A 12,500-nucleotide genomic window follows, 5' to 3' on the forward strand; every position below is an offset into this window, starting at 1 on the left:
TGACTCGAAGGGCCAGTAGGGGGCCTCAAAGCATGAAAACAGTCACTCCGGACTTTTTCACTCAGTCCATTCTAACAAATGTGTTATTGAAACGTCTCGTTTCGTACTTCCTCCCCGAATGAGTCATACGGGATCGCACTCTTCTCTCAGCCCCACCCAGCCGGTACCAGTTCAGCCTCCGAACCCACCACCCCGCTCCCCACCACCACCACCGAACGCGACACCAAGCAGACTTGTTGCTGAGCTAAGAACGTTACTGTTCGAGACCAGCGGTTACGCTTTATTTATTCTCACGTGACGTGTCGCTGTGCTCAGTACGGAGTAAAGTCTACGTTACTCCGTACTGTAACTCGGGACGTTACTCCTACATTGGCCGACTGTCCTGCTAAAACTTGAACAGACATGAGGACGGTGTAACTTTCCGTTCAGAAACATCCTGTTGTAACCGACGGTAAATACGTGGCTGGTTTTCTATAGCTGCAAACATCACGTGACTTTCAGCTGTGTTTACAGCCAATCAGAGGAGGGGCTCAAGAGGCAGGTCTGCAGCTAAATCCCAGAAAGGTGTAAAATCTGGGGCCTTTAACCCGACATCTGAAGCTCTCACTCTTTTCATTCTTTCCATGATGAGCTCCATCCGACTCCTTTTCCTCTGTCTTGTCTTCTCCATCGTTTCTGTTCTCTCCACCTCTTTCTCTTCCAAAATCAGAAAAATGACTAAAACCATTTAAAGAAAAGCAGCAAATCGTCACAGTTGAGAAACTGGATCACTGAAAAGTTTTGTTTACATGAGAAAAAACTTGAAGGTTTAGTATAAGTTGATCTATAATGTAAAATGTATGATGTAAAATCTTAATTTATAAAGTAACTGTAGCTGTGATTACCAGTTTTTTCTTTAGATTAAGTTCTGAGAATAAAACTCCTTCTCAGTCTTAGTCTCATTTAACGTAAACTCTTACAATACTCTTATAATTTTTTAGATAACAGAAGATTTGTTTGCTAAAATCTAAAATCATGAATTAAAGTCATGATTGACAGCTGGGATTGACTCATGATGTGTCGAGTGGGTGTAAGGGCGGGACCTTGATACCACGGCTCTACTCCACGACCTCACAGACTCTGACTCCAAATCATGACATCACCTTAAGATGGCCGCCTTCGTATCTGAGATATTTTGGCTTCATTTCCGGAGAAAGAGGCGACATGTTGTTGTCTTTATTTCCCGTCGATATCAAACACGTCCAGAACGACTCTGAATAAAGATCAGATCTAAAACAACGACAGCTCTCACAGCTGCTGACACATTCACAGTTTATCTCAGTTTATGAGGCTGTGCACTGTTAAAGCCTGACTCATAAAATCCAAGTCTGAAACACTGTGTAGATCCGCAACACTTCCAATAGACACACATCAGCGTTACACACCACACGGTGAATAATAATCACAGCATGTGTGTATAGTGTTAACAACAGAGAGAGTTGAGAAGAACCTGGTTTTAAAGCTGCAGGTTTCCTTCCTGCTGCAGAGACGTGGAATCGGCTCATTAGCTGAAATCTGGGTAACAATACACTGACTTCCTGTGGAACGAGCTCTAACAGGAAGTAGGAAGTGGCTGGCTGGTTCTGTTGGCGCCCGGTCCACTTTCACCTCCATCCCAACAGGGCGGCAGCTTTGTTTTTCATCCACACGTCACCTGGACTCACACAAGACCCAGTGTCTGCAGAGCGACTGTAAACATGATGGATGTGTGTTAGTGTTGGCCTGTGTGTGTGTGTGTGTGTGTGTGTGTGTGTGTGTGTGTGTGTGTGTGTGTGTGTGTGTGTGTGTGTGTGTGTGTGTGTGGAGGAGGCGGGGTTAATGACCTGCAGCCAGCCACCATCAAGGTGCTTTGGCTTCACTTTTAGTTGCCGTCATGTTTTACATCTTTATTTAGTGAAGACGCTGCAACAAATTGAAAATCCAACCCGATGTTATGTTGAGGCCCCCCTGCATGTCGGGGCCCCCCTGCATGTCGGGGCCCCCCTGCATGTCGGGGCCCCCCTGCATGTCGGGGCCCCCCTGCCCTCGCACTCCTCACAGTTGTTTCTCGAACCTTGATCCCAGTTGTCGTTGTGCTAACAGCTAATAAAGATCTAAATGTGTTTTTGTCTTGTCTCCTGCAGTCCTCTGTCCTCTGCTCTGTAAGAACGGCGGCGTCTGTCTTCAGAAGGACCGCTGCCTCTGCCCCTCGAACTTCGTCGGAAAGTTCTGCCAGATCCCTGTCGCCTCCACCTCCGCCGCCGCGGCTGCTGCAGCCTCGCCGTCCTCCACCAATGAGATCGTCAAGCCTGCGCTCCTCTCTGCCACCACAGCCAATCAGGAGCTGACCCAGTCGGAGTTCCTTGTTCCGCTGGGACAGAACCAGGAAGCAGCGAGGGCCGGAGGTGAGTCTCTCCAGACGGAGTCAATCCAATCACATCACAACAAGCTCCCAAAGCACTTTACATGTTAAGGTTGAGACCTTTTATGTGTGTGTGTGTGTGTGTGTGTGTGTGTGTGTGTGTGTGTGTGTGTGTGTGTGTGTGTGTGTGTGTGTGTGTGTGTGTGTGTGTGTGTGTGCAGCTCCGGCTCTGTCCATGGTGAAGGTCAGAGTGCAGCATCCCCCTGAGGCCAGTGTGAAGATCCACCAGGTGCTGAAGGTGAGGAACAGTGAGGAACAGTGAGGAACAGTGAGGAACAGTGTTCAGATGCAGCCTCTGCAGTCCCATTCAATTCAGTCAAAGCACCAAAGTCAGATCTAACTTTCTAAATGTTCATGGTTATTTTCTTCAAGATCCATGAATCATTCTGTGGGAAATGAGTGAAAATAAAAAATAAGACAATTTCACAATTTTTAAGAAAGTGAAAAGAAAATGCTCCATCTTCTCCAGATGTTGAGTTCTGACACGAACTGCGTCCTTCCACCAACTTTCATGATCCTCTGTTCAGCAGTTTGGAAATAATCCTGACAACTAAGAAACGAACAAATGAAAGCAGACGGAAATTATAAAGAATCACTTTCTGTCAAAGGCAATAATAAAAAATCGGTCAATAATTATTATTTATTGAGTTATCATGAATGAAATGTTTTGATGATGACGCGATATTTGTTTGACATGACTGAAGTGTTTGTCTCCTCACGCCAGGTGTCTGGGTTCAGCCCCACCCTGCGGACGCTCTCCTCGCCCTCCTCGGGCTCGGCGGGGGCTCCGGCTCCTCCCGGTGTGGGCGTTCAGGCTCAGACGGTGCGAGGCGACGGCACGTACACCGAGCACTCCGGCTTCAGATACTGCTTCAGAGAGGTGAAGGACGGACAGGTGAGAGGCAGCGGGGCGGAGTCACCAGGAACGGATTTGAACTGCGTTTATTTAGTGATGCGTATCAACACTCACTGACGGCGTTGACCTGTGACAACCTGTCAAACGGCTTCTTCTGCTGATGACGTCCGGCGCTTCCAACGCCACCGAGTCACCGGGTTGAACGGTTGGAACGTTGAACCACAAGAGAAACGCACACGAAGGAAGCAGATCTTAAATTAATCATCAACCTTTATTCAAAACTGATTATAACTTTAACTCTGACGGGAAATAACAAGTAGATCTGTTGAAATGTAATGGATCATTAGTCACAGACTGGGAACCAGTGTTTCCCTCTTCAGGATGTCAGTGTTGAACTGAAAGCACCTGATTGGTTGTCTGCTTCCTGGTTCGGTGAATGAAAACAACTTCAAATATTCATGAATCAAACTGACGTTGTTTAAAGACGAGTTTTCAGATTGGAGAGTTCCTGTTTGTCACATTATCTCTGTGGCTGCGTGTTCACACCTCTCGGAGGGAAAATCCATTTTTCATGCTCATAATAAAACGCAGCTTGTGTTTCAAACAGTAGCTGCTGTGACTCTGAAAGTACAACCGCTGACAAACGTCTGGACCGACACTCTGCGGGTCCTCAGCTCGACCTTTGACCTCAGACCTTTTCATTTCTCTTGTCCAAACCTCTCATACACCTGTCGTCAGCTGATCATCTGAAACTAAATCTACTCCTCCGATTAAACCTGTTCTTAATATAATGTGTGTTCAGTACATGGACATGAAGAGTGTGTGTGTGTGTGTCTGTGTGTGTGTGTGTGTGTGTGTGTGTGTGTGTGTGTGTAGTGCAGCTCTCCTCTGCCTGGACTGAGGAGCAGGGACATGTGCTGCCGAGGGATCGGGAAGGGGTGGGGCATCACCGACTGTGTCCTCTGTCCTGATACAGGTACACACACACACACACACACACACACACACACACACACACACACACACACACACACACACACACACCTTGACCACAGACTGTCTAAATATAGTCAACATGAAAGTGAAGCCAGAACATCTGGAATCCCCCCTGGTGGCTGGTTGCAGTATAGGTCATAAACCCTCCTCCTCCACGTTAGCAGACGGGACCAAACTAAAACATCCAAGTTAGACATTAAATAAATGTTTGTCAAAGATGTTTCTGTCGTTTCAGCTCGTTCTTATCTCACTGATGTTTGTTCAAGTGTTTCTGATCAGTTTGGTTTTTATACCACGGCTCCAGTGGACGGAGGTGTCCATCTGAGCACAGGATGACTGGGTTTGGTCTGACAGTTGGTTCAGAGGGATATACACTCTGGTGTGTGTGTGTGTGTGTGTGTGTGTGTGTGTGTGACATTAAGCTACACGTCTCTCTGAGCAGCATCAGAGTTCTGACTCTCTTCTCCAAAAATATCTCCATTATACAGATTTTACCAAAAATAAGTACAGCCAACACACAGACACACACACATACACACACACACACACACACACACACACACACACACACACACACACACCACTCACTGTTTTCTTCTCTCTTTCTCTCTGTGAAAATCTGAAACTTTATGACTGAAATATTTTGGAAATTCTCCACTAGAGGCTGCTTATATAACTATCTGACAGTATCACACACACACACACACACACACACACACACACACACACACACACACACACACACACACACACACACACACTCAGTAATGGTGCCTTCATGTTTGTGTAGAAAACTGACTAACAGTTCAGGAATGCAGCTCAGTAGGACTAAAGGCCTTTAACACACACACACACACACACACACACAACACACACACACACACACACACATCTGCCCATGTGTAGAGACACAAGTTGTGAGCTCACTTGCTGGCGTCTGACCTCACATCAGTCTGTCAAATCAGAAAGGATGAGGGAATAAACCTTTAAAACCACACTCATCACACACACACACACACACACACACACACACACACACACACACACACACACCTTAAACTCTGTGAATACATTTTTCTCCTCTCCTTCTTATTTAGTTGAATCCTTTTGATTCTAAATGTTTTCTGTGTAGTTTAATTCTCGTCATGAATCCTCAGGTCAAAGCAACAGCAGCTGTCCGTCTGGTTTTGAGCGATCCAATGGAACGCAGTGTGTCGGTGAGTTTAACACACACACACACACACACACACACACACACACACACACACACACACACACACACACACACACACACACACAGGGATGGTAGGTCAGAGGTTACAGACCTGTCTCCCTCTAACAGCATGCGGGAGTGCCCTTGAGCCAAACATCGAGGATTTGTATCAGTTCTCGTACTTCAACACGCACACTTTATATTGTTTGCGTTGCCATGGTAACATGCAGTGCACCCTGAGCACCAGGATGTTTCACTCTAAACTTTGGTGAAGTCTCGAGCTCTCTCGCCGGTAATGGTCGCCATCTTGACCACGAAGCGTAAGAGGAGCTGACGTATTTTCAAACTTGTGAAAATGGCGTCCGGTCGTCAACACGATGTTCATTGAGTAAATTATGATCCATCTTCAATAATAAGTGCTCGTGATCCCGCTGTGTACACAGAGTCGTACTGTAGACTAACTGAAGTGTCTGATTTCAGACTCTTCCACACGGAAACATTTGAAACTGTTCTACATGTTCTTACACCCTTTGCTGTTGTTCGTGTGTGTGTGTGTGTGTGTGTGTGTGTGTGTGTGTGTGTGTGTGTGTGTGTGTGTGTGTGTGTTTTAATGTGTATTGTGTGTAAATGTGTGTGTGTAGATGTGAATGAGTGCCTCCAGCCTGGGCTGTGTGAGAACGGGATCTGTGTGAACACCAGGGGGAGCTATAGCTGTGTGTGTAGGGTGGGGTTCATCCTCGACGCCACACATGGAATCTGCATTTGTAAGTAACACACGCACACACTCACACACTCGCTGTTGCACCCTGAGAATGAAATCAGGAATAACGCAGACTCCAGATCAGAACTTGTTGAATCCATCTGAGTGTTTCTGAAATCTGGACAAAAAGAATCCGCACATTGTTTGGTTCTATCAATTTAAATTTCGTTAATTCCAGTTTTCATTTTTTAAAGTGCGGTGTTTAAATCGGCTCCAGTTCTCCTCAGTCTGTTCGTGAACTGTGATGACGTCAGTGGACGTGACAGTTTTCTGTGCTTCGTACAACACCCTCCGATAATGACGTATCCTCGACCTCGAGGTTTGCTGGACCGCACCATGTATCCAGAATCCTGAACAGTTCAAGAACCAGAGCGGAAACAACATTATTCATTATTATTATACTGTCACTTTTCCCCAAAATCAAGTTCGGACAAATTTGACATGACGCACAATTTGTTCGTCCCCGTACGAGTTCAGGTTGAGAACGTGTTGCTCGTCATCACTCGACAAACAGCTCGGTCTTTGTTCCTACTCTCCTCCCTCTCAGGTGCTCTGGTGTCGGGATCGTTTCTCAGGACGACTTTACTTGCTAGCGTCCTCATTTTTATAGAAAAACCACGTAACCTTATTAAGTTTACTGACAGGTCAAGAGGACATTTGGCTCAGAAGGTGAGCTGACAGTGAGCGCCCCCTGCTGGATCATGAGGCAAACTACTTCATAGTTTTTTTTAACTAAACAGGGCATTACAGTTTGAACATGAATCCCCCCGTGTTCTCATTAATGTCTGAATTTGGAATAAAAAGTGACTATTTTCCATCACGTAACTCATCAGGCCGTCGTCTTCTCAAGTTCCTTCATGTTGGACCTGCTCAGTCGACACTGACGTCTCTCAGGCCGGCTGCTGAATAAAGAGCTGGACTGTCCCGTTAACTCTGAGAAAACCCAGCAGAAGTTCACGTTCCTCTGAATCCGCCGACCAAAGGACGTCTTTGTTGTGTGAAAGTCAGCAGATGTTGTTTCGTCAGTGGATTCTTTGTCCTCGTCAAAGTCAGCAGGACGTTTTGTTCTGAGAAACTTCAGTGGAGGTCGGTGCTCAGATGGTTTTTGTGAAGTCTGACTGGTGATCTGCTTATTCTGACCGGCATCCACGGAGGAGGAGGCTGCAGGATGCTGGTCCGCCTGGTAACCAATGACAACGCTGTAATTAATCAAAGCTTGACGCTGGTTTGACGGGTCTGACTCATGTCTCGTCTGTGTGGACGGGTGTGTTGTATGTGTGTGTGTGTGGTGTTCAGGTGTGTGTCTGTGTCGCCTGCAGACTGAAATCCTCTGTGTTTTTCTCCCAGACTCAACATTTATATACGACTTAAATTTTGTGCTGCACAAAAACCAACGTGTTCAGTGGTGATGTCAGACTCACAACTATAAAAATAGTTTAAACAAACATTGTACTGTATATTAAGTTTGTTCAACTGTACGCGTATGATTTCATATTTATGCAAACGATTTGCGGTAAACATTCCTGGATCCGCCCCCTGATCCTACCACTGAGCATAACAGTGAACGCCCACTTTTAGAATCGTTCATTTTCTCCTTTGACCTTTTAGAAAATCCTCATCAGAAGAGTTTTAGTGCTGGAACCAGAAATCACTTGATTCAGAGCAGAACTATATTAGAAAAGGAAAAAGACTGTGGACATGATTCTTATTAGGGTGAAGAAACTACACATCCCATAAACCATTGTGAACTTGCCCACTACTTCTTCATGAATTTAGTTTATTTTACATTTGTGTTTTGTGTGTTTGTATATTGTGTTTCATGTAGTGTGTAGTGTTGTAACCTAGTGTAGAAACGTTGAATTATCCAATTGTAGCGGATATGATTTTCGCGGTTGTGTTAAACGTTTCCATGGTAACAGTGAGCTCCACCAACCAGAGACGTCGCTCTAACCCCTGAGGACTTGTAGTGAAACACATTGTGTTATTCTTTAAACAGTTGATATCATATAGATGTGGCTTCTACAACAGAATATAACATTGTTTCACAAGCTCGTAGTCTGTGCTGAGTCCACCTTGGATGGTTCAAATCTCTTTCAGAGCTTTTCAGGAACCAAAGTGATGAGCTCTGTTTAATGAGTTCTTCTCTGACTCATAACCTCCCACCAAGTGTCATGGTAATCCATCCTGTAGTTTCTGTGTAATCCTGCTGACAAACAGACTGCGGTGAAAACACAACCTCCCTCGCGGAGTTAATAAAGTAAGTAGATTTACTTTTATATCTTGTAAGTAGCATCAGTACAAACCAGTTAATAAAACCACATGTATGTTGTGTCTGGATCAACGTCTGTGATATAACACACACTCTTCATCTTCTCTGTGACGTCTGAGCTTTGCTGAGCTTGATTTGTGTCTCGACTCCAGGTCGTCCTGCTTGAATGGACCTGAGAACAGCATGACGCTGCATGGTGCGCCCTGCTGACGGCTCCGTGTCCGTTTGGTCTCCGAGCTCCGGGGTGTCTCTGTGTGACCCTGTGTCCCTCTGTGTGTGTCCTCTCCAGCCCAGAGTGTGATATCGGAGGAGAAGGGTCAGTGTTTCCGGGTCCTGGGCTCGGGTCAGGGTCCGTCCTCCTGCTCCCTGCCCATCCTCAGGAACATCACCAAACAGATCTGCTGCTGCAGCCGAGTCGGCAAAGCCTGGGGTCACGACTGCCAGAGATGTCCCTACTTTGGTTCAGGTTGGTTTCCACATTAAATGTCTCAGATTAGATGAAATGTGGTTCTGACATTTAAGTCCTTTTCAGGAGGAAGTGTAATTCCTTTGCTGATCCATCAGTTCCCCTGTTCCCATTGGTTGTGGGACTCCGCCAGGGGGACCGTTTGTCAAGGTGCAGCCGTGGTGAGAAGAACATTCGGCTTCGGGACCTCAGAGTTGCTTCCCTGCAACGATGTGGTTCTGTTGGCTCCATCAGGCCCCGCCCCCCAGTGTGCACTGGGGCGGTTCTAATCGAGACTCAGCACCGCTCCGAGAAGAATGCAACAAGAATGTAGAACTCAACATGTAGAATCAATTACAAGCGTTACTGCCCTGTTGTCTTTGCTCACAGCTGCTGTTCAGTTCATTTCAGTGTCTCACATGATGCAGCTGTTTACATGTGGAGGAGACCAGATGTTATTTAAATAACCTGTTTTCACACAGTGTATGTGAGTGGTCACGTCGTAAGTACTTTCAGGTGTGTTGGTGTGGACATGGATTAAAACTGATGTGGAGCCAAAACGCCTGTGTGTACTGAGATGCCTTAAAAGCCCGGACGCCTTGCAGGGATGAGCAGGCTTTTAATGTGAAAACCAGCAGGAAGTGTTGGATTGATTCTCTTTGTCAACTGTTTGTACATGAACTGAGACTGAGCCTCCTCACTCGTCCCTCTGTCTCCTCCTCAGTGGCCTTTAAGGAGATCTGTCCAGCCGGTCCTGGTTATCACTACTCAGCTTCAGTCCTTCAGTTCAACCAGAGAGTCAACGAGCAGCTGGGGGGCCGAGGGGCCACACTGGTAACCCACAGCAACCAGGACACCCAGGGTAGCTGCAGTCGACCATCCTGAGACACACTGTACATTCATTACATCGACACGTGTGACACGTTTCATCCTTCAACAGCTCCTGATTCTGGATCCAGCAGTGGTGGAGCCTCCAGGCAGAAACCCTCTGGTGGAGAGAGTACTTCACTGAGCTCTGGATCAGCTGGTACCAGCGGCACTCAGACCAGACCCGTTCCACCTCCGACTCCCCGGCATCCATCTCAGCCTCAGACCCGCCCGGCCACCAGCTCTCCCTCCACCAGGACGGTACAGTCCAGCAGCACCGGCACCTCGACCCCCCGGGACAAACCCCAGACTCCAGGCAGAGCTGGGACCCAACAGGTCCGACCTGGGTTTGCTCCGTCACATCCAAGACCACAGCCCCCGTCCACTGGGAGTCACGGTAACAGAAGCTCCGAGAGAAGAGCTGTGTTAGAGTACAGTGCTGTGTACATGACCTGTGTATGAAATGTTGTGGTTTCTGCTCTCAGCCGGAGGTCGTTCCTCCTCTGTGTCTCGACCCGACCACACTCAAGCAAGAGGGGACTCGCTCCCTGCTCCTGCCCAGCCACAGAACCCCGAGCGTGGGTCCAGACCCCACGAAGAGCTGCCCCCTCTGGAGAACAGGCCAGCTGTCAGCCCCACAACCAGGCCCAGCAGAGTCCAGAGTGAGTACCAGACCCAGAAGGGTCCAGAGTGAGTACCAGACCCAGAAGGGTCCAGAGTGAGATCCTGACCCAGAAGGGTCCAGAGTGAGTACCAGACCCAGAAGGGTCCAGAGTGAGTACCAGACCCGAACCACAGCTTGAGCAGAGAGGACGAGTGTTCATGTGTTCGACAGGAGTCTGCAGATGTGACAGGAAATGAGAGGGCGACCACGACCCCTGAGTGTATTCTATTATTGATTTTGCACATAGAAGAATTTTGATCAGTGTGTTATGATTATAGAGATGTACACACACACACACACACACACACACACACACACACACACAGTTATGATGATGCATTTGGTATCTTAAATAGTCTAACTAATTATAATCCCAAAGCTCTTTGATATTATATTGATGTTTTTACGTGTGTGTGTCTGCAGCAGTGCGAGGTGTGTGTGAGACCAGGCCGGGTGTATGTGGGCGTGGCCTCTGTGTGGATCAGCCAAGTGGGAAACACACTTGTGTGTGTGATCAGGGATACCAACCCAACACTCAGCGCACGTACTGCCAAGGTGACACACACACACACACACACACACACACACATAAATCATCATCACATAAATCATTTTGTGCGTCTCTTCTCTGTGTTGCACAAATCATTTTTATATAAATGATATATATATATATATACATATATCATATATATCATTTGTCCATTTCTCTATTAATCAGTGATACATCAGAGAAACATTATTAGTAAAATGTGTGTGTGTGTGTAGATGTGAATGAGTGTGTGCAGTCTCCAGGAGTGTGTTTGGTGGGAGAGTGTGTGAACACCATGGGAAGCTACAGGTGTGTGTGTCCGTCTGGATACCGGAGTAGTGGCGAGCAGACCAGTTGTCAAGGTAATGGCGACTTCCTGTTGTTGTTGGTACTGAGGTTAACGTCAGTACCTCAGTGACCTCAGTGACCTCAGCCGCTCGCTCTCTGTCGTCCACAGACATGGACGAGTGCCAGCTGAACCCCTGCAGGAACGGTCGCTGTGACAACACGCCGGGCAGCTACAGGTGTGTCTGTCGCCTTGGTTACAGGCTCACAGGCAACACCTGCACAGGTAAAGATCGGCTGTAGCACCAAGAGCCTGATAAGATCGGACACGTGTGCATATCACATGAAACAGAAGAAACGTGTGTGTGTTTCAGATGTGGATGAGTGTGCCGACCCTCTACAGTGTCCTGGTCAGGAGTGCATCAACAGTCAGGGTTCGTATCGCTGTGCGTCGTGTCAGCCTGGATATGGACTGATCAACCAACTCTGCACAGGTAACACACACACACACACACACACACACACACACACACACACACACACACACACACACACACACACACACACACACACACACACACACACACACACATTTTCTGTGTTTTGGGATTTTTTGACCAATCAGAGCCCGAGTGTTTACACAAATTTTATTGTAAATAAAAAAAAAAAAGCCAAAGCAGGAGGCCGTCACAATGTGAAAACTACAGACCTGATGGTCAGAGGTCAGAGGTCACCCAGCTTCAACTCTGGGAAAAAGACCAAGACAAATGAAGGACCCATATCTCCACCTACAACTACAATAATAACTCACAGTTACATCACAGTTAAAATCCACTCTTCTTGAAGTGCATCTATTCTTTCTGAGAATCGTGTCGTGACCTCTCAGGGTCGCTCGGCTCCTGCTTCACGTGCCACTGATTCTTGCTGATAAATCCAAACCTCTCCGGTCTGTCGTCCCCAGACATCGACGAGTGTCGTCGGACTCCCTGCTCCAACGCTCGCTGTGAAAACACACCGGGGAGCTACCGCTGTGTCTGTCGCCATGGTTACAAGCTCCAGAACAACACCTGTACAGGTAAAGAGGGAATGTTTGTATCGTGGAGGAGAAGTGAGACATTAACACTGTTCACTGAACGTGCAGCTACAGTCTGTTAGCTTAGCATAACGACTGGTGTG

General features: G+C 47.2%; 1 protein-coding gene across 1 annotated transcript in view; it reads left to right on the forward strand.

Annotated features, from left to right (window-relative positions):
• The window catches only part of LOC118106048 (latent-transforming growth factor beta-binding protein 4), a 24,263-nt gene that overhangs the window by 2,262 nt on the left and 9,501 nt on the right, over positions 1-12,500 (forward strand). Inside the window, exons 2-16 of the mRNA XM_047339602.1 lie at positions 2,163-2,423; positions 2,602-2,678; positions 3,165-3,335; positions 4,173-4,272; positions 5,450-5,509; positions 6,147-6,269; positions 8,824-9,000; positions 9,704-9,841; positions 9,920-10,243; positions 10,332-10,508; positions 10,934-11,065; positions 11,276-11,401; positions 11,497-11,610; positions 11,699-11,818; positions 12,286-12,399. Coding sequence (XP_047195558.1) covers positions 2,163-2,423; positions 2,602-2,678; positions 3,165-3,335; positions 4,173-4,272; positions 5,450-5,509; positions 6,147-6,269; positions 8,824-9,000; positions 9,704-9,841; positions 9,920-10,243; positions 10,332-10,508; positions 10,934-11,065; positions 11,276-11,401; positions 11,497-11,610; positions 11,699-11,818; positions 12,286-12,399 — 2,214 coding nt within the window. The remainder of the gene's footprint in view (positions 1-2,162; positions 2,424-2,601; positions 2,679-3,164; positions 3,336-4,172; positions 4,273-5,449; positions 5,510-6,146; positions 6,270-8,823; positions 9,001-9,703; positions 9,842-9,919; positions 10,244-10,331; positions 10,509-10,933; positions 11,066-11,275; positions 11,402-11,496; positions 11,611-11,698; positions 11,819-12,285; positions 12,400-12,500) is intronic.

Source organism: Hippoglossus stenolepis, chromosome 4, assembly GCF_022539355.2.
Source record: "Hippoglossus stenolepis isolate QCI-W04-F060 chromosome 4, HSTE1.2, whole genome shotgun sequence".
NCBI lineage: Eukaryota > Metazoa > Chordata > Actinopteri > Pleuronectiformes > Pleuronectidae > Hippoglossus > Hippoglossus stenolepis.